General features: G+C 33.0%; 1 protein-coding gene across 2 annotated transcripts; it reads right to left on the reverse strand.

Moving 5' to 3' along the window:
- Positions 1–1,554: 1,554 nt before the first annotated feature.
- On the reverse strand, positions 1,555–8,208 carry LOC132758539 (uncharacterized). 2 transcript variants are annotated; one of them, XM_060750225.1, is made up of 2 exons: positions 7,909–8,208; positions 1,555–3,169 (listed from the first exon to the last, which is right to left on the reverse strand). In XM_060750225.1, the coding sequence occupies exons 1-2, from the start codon at positions 7,937–7,939 to the stop codon at positions 1,758–1,760; spliced, it is 1,443 nt and encodes a 480-aa protein (XP_060606208.1). In that variant the 5' UTR covers positions 7,940–8,208; the 3' UTR covers positions 1,555–1,757. The 2 variants fall into 2 exon arrangements, with proteins under 2 accessions (XP_060606208.1, XP_060606200.1); XM_060750217.1 differs by lacking the exon at positions 7,909–8,208 and adding an exon at positions 5,113–5,373.
- Positions 8,209–10,652: the final 2,444 nt, after the last annotated feature.

The raw sequence follows: 10,652 nt of genomic DNA on the forward strand, positions 1-10,652 counted from the left end.
ACACTAAGATGTGTTTAACTTGTTAATTGAGTTTTGCATTTAGTACGAGAGAGCTTTCTCTTTTAGTGTAAATATTACACAGAAAGGTGGTTCCTTCAGAAAAGTCACTCTCAGGTCATTTATTGGAATTAATTGGCAAGTCACGGCCACTCACATTTCCATAAATTACATTTATTTAGGTCCACGGTGTGTAAAAGTACTTATCATTCGTTTCACGATTTTAAGAGAAATTTCGATGGAAGTGCGGCCGTGAACATTATGTTTTCGTTTATTTTCAGTAATTTGCAGTGACCACAAGAAATTTGTATTGGTAACACACGCCAAAAGACTGGTGATTTTTGTCTAATTGCAAAAGATGCAACCTGGCTGGTTCCATGTTACGCTTAAGTCAATGTCGGTATTGTGGCAGAAATCCGACGTGTCTTGTTTATATAAAGGCAGTACTGACAGACCCGTGTTGGTTTATCCTAATGCCTTGGACATTCATTAATTACATTCCGATTTAACCCATTACTTCATATAGACGTCTTGTCACGCCTTTTCACCCAACACCCCCCCCCCTCCGCCATTATTTAATTCAATGTTCAATGAAATTTATTATATAAATATATGTTTTAAGATGTATTGCAATCATCGGCCAATAATTCCTATATTTCTTGGATTCATGAGTCAAATTGATACCATAAGGTTTAAGATCATCATCTGGGATCCATATAGGTTGTGACAAAGGTACCATAATCGCCCTCCCTATCCTCTCCTTTGGATTCTCTATGAACACTATTTTCGCAGCTAGACAATTTTCAGAGTTGTTAAAATCAATGATATTTAATTTCAAATGGACGTTTGCTGAATAACTGTAGGATAATCCTGTCCAGTGAAAGATTGACAGTACATGTTTTTTTTCTAATTTTACTATAATTTTTGTTTCCACTTTTGTTTACGCAGTTATTCAGTGAAAATTAAATATGAACAAGTTGACACCGGCTAATCTATTTGATGCGTCGCAATTACCCCGGCTGTTCCATTGATGACCTCTAAAAGTTGCGATGCTAGCGTTGATGATTTATAGCTACATGTATATTCATAATCCTTTCCTATTAACATGTCAATAACTTGTTGCCTAGCTCATTTATATTAAAAATTAATTATTTCGGTATTAAACAGGTTTTATTTTTTCATTTTACGGAGAAGGTATATAAATTACGATGAAAGAATATTAAATGAGTGTACTATTCATTTGGTGACGTTGTTTTTCTAGTCGCACGCAAGGGTCGTAGGAATACAGCTTTACACTCGATCGTCCAGCCAATCACAGTACCAAACTCCTGAAACATTACCTATTAACTAACGTCGCTCGGGCACTAATTTTCTTTTTTTTTCCTTAGTTTTCTTGGATAGGCTTTATCTAATAACAACTGCTGTACGATTTTATTATTATTATTATTATTATTATTACTATTATTATTATTATTATTATTATTATTATTATTATTATTATTTGTTTATTTATTTTCGTTTTGACAAACCTCGCAATTTCATACCCAAGACATGAAGTTTGTTCAAAATGTTTATACTGCTTTTCCACTTAGTATTTGAGTAACACAATCATTAACAAGAATTATTTCGTAAACCGGTACAATAAAAACATAAAACGAACCGTAATCAATTTATAAATTTTAAAATATTTGATGATAATCCAAAAAGAAAAAAAATCATTTAACTATTCTACACTAAAAATGGTCCTATATCAAATATATTTAAAATAAAAGTTTGTCTTTAGACATTGTTTTGCTGAAAGGAGGAGGGTCAAAATTCGTCAACCCATTCAATTCAAATCTTTCTCCTAGCTTTGGAAACCCGTACTTTCTCAAAATGGCGTCAGATTCTGCTCTCATTTCCGGTGGAATAGTTCTTCTAGAATCAGTGTTCATAAACGTTTGACAAATATCTTGGTTTTTATTTACATCTACTTTAAAAGCTTGTGTCGCTGCATTTACGTACTGGGAGCGAATGTTCAGCTTTTCGAAAAGGACGCTACAACTTCTCCAAGGATTCTTCATCATTTCGTCGTAAAGAACGGAAATTATCGGTATATTCTTTTCTGTACATTCAACGGCACAAGCGACACAAGCCGCCCAGACGCTTGAAAACATTCCTACAGTTGTCAGATCTGTTGGATTTGTTAAAGGTGGATCTTGATCAAGCGTTTGAACAAAGTAGTGATGGAACAGTTTTCTCAAAAAGGGTAAAAATGTCGCGAGAACAGCATTGTCAATAAGAAATTTGGCACATTGGGCCGTTGTGTCGTTGGACATAGTGCCAATGTACGAAGACACGGTACGTAAGCTATTGCGGTAGAGAAATATGTGACGTATGCGGGGAACAAGCTTCTGTATTGTTTTTATCTGTACACAGCAACATGGCCGCGAACGAATTATAAGCATGTTTGTTTTGTCGTCAGGTTTACATAACAGACGAACTGCGCTTGTGAGAACATTATCATATTCTGCGTCGGAAAGGGAACCAGACCGTTTTAAAAAGGCAAGTGTTGTAAGACAGTCTGGTTCCTGGATTATTCTGGTTCCAGGTACTTGCTCAAACATTCTGCTCAACAATGTAGCACCACACCTCCCAGTACTTGAGATCAAAACAACTGGCACCCTTGGGTCTCCAGTATCCTGTGCTAGTTTATGAAATACTCCTAACGGTATTGTTATCATTCTCTTGGCAAACTTAAACTGTGCTGTATAGAAATTTGTTTCCGTACTATTCTGCAAATCCATCTTTTCGTCCATTTCAACAAACACTGCTTCTGTTTTGGTAACACAATACAACGAAACATGTGGCTTTAGTACATAGTTTGGATGTTTGAACGAATTATGAAATGTTATGAAATTTGACTGATCTGCTATGACTAGTGGGTGGATTTTTCGGCGCCATTTTATATCCTGCACATGCGCACCAGACCGGAAGTTAAGGCCACTTTTGGCATCTCGTCTGGTTTTCTCAACCCCGGTTACTGCCCACGTAAATTTCTGGAAGGATAATACTATGAGACGGGCAAGTCTGTACAGGACGAAGGCGAAGACTAGGATGACGTAGTCACGAACTTTTTTCAAAACCCGGCTTATGTTCTCAAGATTGTCGGTGGTAGATTTAGCCTCCATCACTGAAATATAAAAAATGATATAAATCATTGAGTTATGTTGAACCAATACTGACTGGTATGTAACTTAGCAATGGTATTTCTGGACCCTTTATTACATATCTGTAATTGCTTATAGTGAGCATTTTTATAATTTGATTACATATGTACTTTTTTTGCTTATACGTATCGTTCGTTGGTTTAAAGTCGCACGCACCAACACTGTAGTGCTCATAGCGACTTCCAAGTTTTACTGGTGGGGAAGACCTCAGGCCGCCCTCCGTGCATTATTCGAAGCACGAACGGCACCTAACGGTAATAAATAATAATATGAAGATGTGATTTTCATAACAATAGTCATAACGTCAACATCAGTCACAACAAATTTTGATTAGGTTTTAGGAAAATTGATACAGTAAAAGAGTTCCTTAACCGTAACAATCAGGATCAAAACAGATCTCAACTTGTTGTTCTTCCTTAACCATTAGCATAGCATGGTTAACCTATAGATCGTGCAGTTTTCTGTATTCAACACTTTAATGAATGTTAGGCGAACAGGATTATGTGTTGCTCCTGGTTATTTCGAAGCTTATTTAATATCATAGTAACTAAATCTCGAATAGTGGATACTATGCTAAATTATCATGACTCATGCATAAGCTACCTTAGATTTTTTTCTAGTATATTGAATTTTGTTATCTTTACAGAATGTTTAATCCATTACAAGTTTTTCATTTATCATAGTACATAAGAATAAAGAGACAAATAAAACAGAACGTTTCATCACGAATAAAAACATCTTATTTTGTGGCGAGCACACAAAATGCAGTTTGCGTCTGTACGTGGTATATTGACCGCAGTGAAGAGTGCAGTTTTGAAAACAATACTTTATTACGTTTTGTAAAATGCTTAATTATAAGTTAAGCAGATCCCGTCTTATTAAAGATACGTAATAAAGTTTGCACTTTGATTGTCTTGACAATAGCATGTAATAAAATTGATTTATGTGTTGTTCAGCAATTTAAACTTTCTTTTCTTTTCTTTTTGTGGTTTTATACGTTTTTATTTTTTTTTTTTGCTGATTTTGTTTTTATTATGACGTATGTATGCGTACACTTTGATATTGTATGGCAAATATAATTGAGGCTATGCTTATAGGCTGAACGCCTCTAAATGCTTTATGCCTATATTAAACTGTGTTAAATACATTGTACATAAATAACAATTACAGACATTTCAAAACAAGAAAAATCAGAGAGGATTGGAAAACAAGTAAAACAATACATATACCAGTTCCTATCCAGTATAGGTTATATTTTTCAAATAAAGATACAAAAAAAAAATGCTGCAGTTAGATGTAAGCTTGAAGAATAAGAGAAAAATTGATTGTTGAATTATCACTATAGAGAAACTAAGGTAATCTAATGGAGAAATGGCAAAAGAAAAGAAAATGTAGAGAGAAATGGAGTGCTTATATTTATTAAGAGTGCACTACCACACCTTCACTAAACAATACCGATGTATCGTCGATAGTTTTATGTAAATCAATAACCAATACGCATTTGAAAAAAATCGATAATTTTGACTAATTAATTATATGTCTAGAAATTATGAAAGTTCACCCAAAACACATACAGATGCAAAATGGATCTACATGTATTTCATGCAGTGATAACATAAAATGGTCAGAGAAAAATCTCGACACATCCTAATTGTATCAACAGAACATGTATTTTACTGAAATCATTTTAAAAGGTATAAAACTTGATTGTAACTATTTTTCGAAATATCGATGAATCGTCGATATTTGTCATCCGATATAGATAAATTATCGCGAATAAAATCAACTGTTCGTTAGAATTCACGATGCATATTTACTTCAGCCTTCCTCCTTATTTTTTAATCAAAAATATACACGTTTATATAAAGGTGTAAACGTTTGTGAAAATAAAAGAACAAAATCAAACCTTGGGGTTTAGCACGTGTGCGAGTTGCCATGATTTCTATTATTTTAAACGGACTCGCAAACACTTCTCTGGTTTGTGTGTTTTTAATCTTACAAGCTTTAATATTCAATATAATATCCTTTCTTTATACATTCTTTGTGATAATAATTATATCAAACACGAAGTTAACTATAAATGCTGCTTTTATTCCCGTACACATTTGCTTTATCCTTTTCTTACATTTTGTTCAAGTGTTTTTATATAATATTTAAATGAAAACAAATTACGCGGTGATATATAAAGATGAGATTTTAATAATTGAGCCGCGTCATGACAAAACCAACATAATGGGTTTGCGACCAGCGTGGATCCATACCAGCCTGCGCATCCGTGCAGTCTGATCAGGATCCATGCTGATAGCTATCAGTTTCTCTACTTGTTATATGGTTTGTAAGCGAACAGTATGGATCCTGATCAGATCCATGCTGGTCGCAAACCCATTATGTTGGTTTTGTCATGACGCGGCTCATATGTATTTAAATGTCTATCTCCTACCGTTTAGGTATGGCACGTGTAAAAAACGTAACTGAGCGTAAACATTTCAATTTATGTCTCACAAAGGATCTGTAACAAGTCATAAATAAAGTTATGCATTTAAATGAGACAAAAATGAAGTAAATAACGCCAGGAAACTTCCGTTAACAGCGTTTTAGCGGAGTATACTTTGACCCCGTATCTTGTTATGTTTGTTCACATTAAGGTTTTACACCCATGAAAAGATTATATGAATTCGCTGTTCTCGGTATCTAATGCTGACAGTCCGCTAACTTCGTGACTTCCAATATGTAATACAATAGTCGGCAAGATAAATGACTTTACAAATAATTATTATATTAAAATTCGATAAACTGCATTGAGTTTTTTTTTTAATCTTGAATTGAATTTTGCAAACATCATCACTTTCCTTATTTAAATATTCGGCAAGTTCCGTTAGATCCGTACCTTATATTGAATTCGGTAAACTTCGTAACTTCTGTTTCTAAAATCAGAAAAGGCGAAGATAATCTTTAATCACAGCTTATTTCGTTTGTCCATTTCATCAGAGCTTCGTTTAATGTTCACAAATTTCGTAACTTTCACGAAAACGTTTTGTTGTAGTAGATCTACATTGTATGGGTATTTTACGTTAATCCGTCTATATGAACTCTTATTTATGCAACCCATTGCATTTATATAGCTATGTGCCTTTAGGGTATCAATTTATTAATTTAAAAAAGAAATATTTTCATTTTCCCGCATTTATGTTGGAAACTGATTTCGGCTGCACTTAAAATTTTTGAATGGTATAAGACCCGGAAATTGATGAAACATGGTTGATAATGGATGCACACCTGAACAAAGAGAGTAAGATAGGAATGTTTATTCTATCTTGAGTGCAACATTTATGGACATTTATGACTTAATCATTTTAGCGCGTTTTTGTATAATTTAAAACAAGCTCGAGACTACATAATGGTGCTATTATTTTATGTAAATACATGGTTGTAAACCATATCAGGACAAGAACCAATGCTGTTGGTCGAAGGCCTTCACCGATAGGTCCATATTCCCTTCTTGTCATGCAAAGACTTTTTATTTAAGAAAAAATGAAAGTTAAAGGCCCATTAATTATTTTTATTTTTCAAAAAACATTTTTCATGTTCGATGTATTGTTACAGTGTCTATAAGTTACTAGATGGCCATAAACATGAGCGATCGTTTGGTAACATTGCGATTTGGCAATTAATACGTTCAAGGTGATCTATTGTTTTATCACTTTGTTTACATTTTGCTATACATGTACATATATTTTCACACATTTTTAGTACATGTACACGAAACGCTTTTTTGTATCATGTTATGAACATCTCATGTTCTATTTGCATTATAAACATTTTCAATTTTCAATTTTTTTCAATTCAAATATAAACATTTAAAAAAATATCTTAGCTCTTAATTCAGAAGGTAAAACTATTTATTCCTGAGGCTTAATGTGCCTTTAAGCAATGCATATTATATAACGGATTGTGATAAAAGACATAATTGTGTAATTTTCGTGCAGTCTTGTTAAAGTTTATAAATACAGTCTTAGTTTTAGCTATTTTAAGACAAGGCTTGCATCATGGGCCTTTAAATGTTCTCGACGGTTGGTGGAGTTAGGGTTAAAATCACCGTATGACATTTGACAGTGTCGCTGTGACATAAAATCCAACGAACCATATGAAACAAATACGTTTTTGATATAATGTGATGTATTGAAATAAAATAGCATACTATATAGTCTTTTTAGTGTAACGAACCAACTTTTTTCTCATTAAACTGTAGTAAAAACTAATCTGCGTATAGATTTTTTTTTTCAATTCAAATGTCATTGCCCTAGCGACATGATTATAAAATGACCTAAATCTGAGTAGTTTTTTTTCTTACGGAAGCATAGATGGGACATGCGGGAAATTTTTTATACTATTACTACCAATAATAAAAATAATAATAAAAACAATAATAACTAATTCATAAGTTACTTAAACAGCAAATATTTAAAAGTCATTTAGTTATTGTAACTGATACAAACAACGAATTTCTTTACATTTTTACAGGATTACATATGTATAGCATTTGTAAGTCTTAAAAATAAACCGTGACTTGAAAAGTGGGACGCGCTTGAGATTTCTTATATATTTTTGTGTCAAGTTGACGCATTCATTAAGTTTCGATTATTTTTATCGCCAAATAACAGCAATGCATCACAAACGACAACAACAACAACATGGTACTCACCTTGAGATTTCGACCTTATTCTTGTTGCCATTATCAAATTCAGTTCATATCCAATTAAAATGCTTTCAAAAAAATTGCAAGTAAACTACTTCATGATTTCCAATAATAAAAGCGTTCATATTATACATATTATAACTCCTTTAAATTTCTTTTCATATTAACATTCTTTTTCAGTATAAGTTTTGATTGTTTATGATTATTTCATATCATCATTTATGACTTAAATATACACAACATTTGTCCATTTAATACGTATATCTGTCTCTCTTTCACATGTCGTTATAGTACGGCAAACGTAAGTATAACGTAACGTCCTAGCTTCATTATTTCAAATTTAGCGTCACACTGGGTCGCTTTTACCATTATGACTTTCTTTTTTTGCTTTTAGTATAAACGTTTTTGCTGACGTTTTAGAAGAAGCAACTTTGACCCCAAGCTTGTAATTTTCTTGAAATTAGAATAAATGGGAGTGTGATTTTAGGGTTTTTATCTTTTCGAGTGCAGTGTTTACAAACATTTATGGCTTTATATTTAGTGTGACTTTGTTTAACTGATATCGTCAAGTATATACTGACGTATGTAAAACAACGTATTTATCTTTTCCTAAAGTTAATATACTGTCCAGGTCGCTTTCTTTTTTCTTTCGTTCTTTCTTTTAACGTTCTTCTTTTCCCTATAACGTTCTTTCTTTCTTATGTTTTCTTTGACATTTTTCTTACGCGGATGCACGAAAAAAAAAGGCGCACGAAGAATATGCATTGACCCTCAAATATGAACGCATATGGATTTTATCGGATAGACGTTATAAGTGCACATGACTGCATTCTTTTCATCATGAACAATTTTAAGTATGATGTCTTTATAAGGAGGGTAAAAACACAATTTTCGTGCATTTACATCTGCAGAATCACGATGAGCGCCCTGAATCATGAATATCAAAAACAATCATACAAGGACTCTAATAGCCGGTAGAGCATGTATTATTCTCCATTAACGTATACCTGCGTGCGCAGTTTTATAATGATTAATATAATTATACAACTTTTTGACCGAATGTCAACTCATGATAATGAACACATGTGGGGTCATTCGGCGGCGCATCTAGCCAGACCCACTAATATCCCGTAGGCTAGTTTATTTAAAAGAGACAGTTGAACGTCCAAGGCGATATTCGAACCCACAGCGTTAAGAGGCAAATAATTCAAAGTCCGGTACACTGTCCAGTCGACCGATGAAGCCCATGCTTAATGGACTTACAATTGTATCTTTACAACTTTTACATCGATAATGTAACATTGATTGATAGTGATTACATGTACTTGTACTCGATCAAAATTTACAACCTAGATTTCATATCAGAAAAGTACTTGACAACAAACTAAACTTTCTAAAGAGTAAAAATACCGCATCCGACGCCCTACGTGGGCTTGTTTGTTTACCTTGTGTCAAACATAAAATATTAACGTTTGATAGTGTTGACCAAAGTTATTTGAGTTCTGCTTGAAAAATTAATCTTGAAAATGTGATAATGTTTTTATTTATTTCCTTTTTATATAGAGAGATGCGATATGGAATGCGTGATCGGATAAGAAAGAAAATGAATCGTGTAATTTTTTATTTTAGGAACAAAGCACGTGATAGTTATGCTTGGCATTTTTGAAATAATCACCGATATGGCCTAGATCAAATAAGAACGAATTTAAGTTACGGAAACAGCCGAAGCTTGCCGTAATTGGACAAGCTATTTGACACATGTAGACTTACTGAAGTAGGCACGTATAACTAGCGTGCACGTGTATGTACTGTTATGAAAGCAACGAAATGTCACTTTTTGCACATTTAACTTATTGTTTATATTACAACTGACAGCTTTTTGTGTGGTTTGTGTCATTGTTGGCCTTTAATGACGTTTTATATCAAGACTAGCTGTCATTAAAGTAAAAGTAAGATGTTGACACTGAATGGGCTACATTCAGGTTAGGTGAAATCGAGGTTTCCATGCTATACCATAATACTGATAATGATAAGGAGAAACTTAAATCGAAATACTGTATTGAAAGAGTGATATACATTTATAACATTTTTGCATGAGAGATCAACAAACATAACCATATTCAAAATCATGCATCATTTTAAGGAAACGTTTTAAACCAGTCACACTCTTGGTCTGTAAGTGTCGCACGGGTCGATGCACGCTGAAGCATTAAATGATACATTCTCACGTTTTCTAAAAAAAGCAAAAACATGAATATAATATCTAAGTTTTGATACATTTAAATAAGAAAGAAGAAATCAGCAGCCATATTATTTCCGGTTAAAAGTTTTAGTACTTTTAACCATGTTTGTGTTACGACGACAATTTAAAGGTAAATGTAAAACTTGATGCATTTGACCAATAAGTAATGAATAGATAAACCTTTAAAGGTCTATTACTCACAAGAAATAATTTTACTTTTACCCTGGATTAATTATATTTTTAATTCTTATTTTTTTCATTTTGATGTTCTGTTTACAGTCTCTAAAATGTTATTAATCGGCCAAATAAATGAACCATCTTTTGCTTCTGTTGCTTTCTTCCATTAGTACAATTATAGAGATTTAGTATTTTGTTTGGAAGTTAAGATACTAGTGTGGTTACAATTTGCTACCATAATAACAAATAGGTTCAGTCAGTGCTACTTTGTTTGGATAATAAGCATCTTACACGTTCTAAAACCATTTTAGGCGGGAAATTTAATTCGTTT

The sequence above is a fragment of the Ruditapes philippinarum genome, unplaced genomic scaffold, assembly GCF_026571515.1.
Source record: "Ruditapes philippinarum isolate M1 unplaced genomic scaffold, ASM2657151v2 ctg2548_1_1_1_1, whole genome shotgun sequence".
Taxonomy (NCBI): Eukaryota; Metazoa; Mollusca; class Bivalvia; order Venerida; family Veneridae; genus Ruditapes; species Ruditapes philippinarum.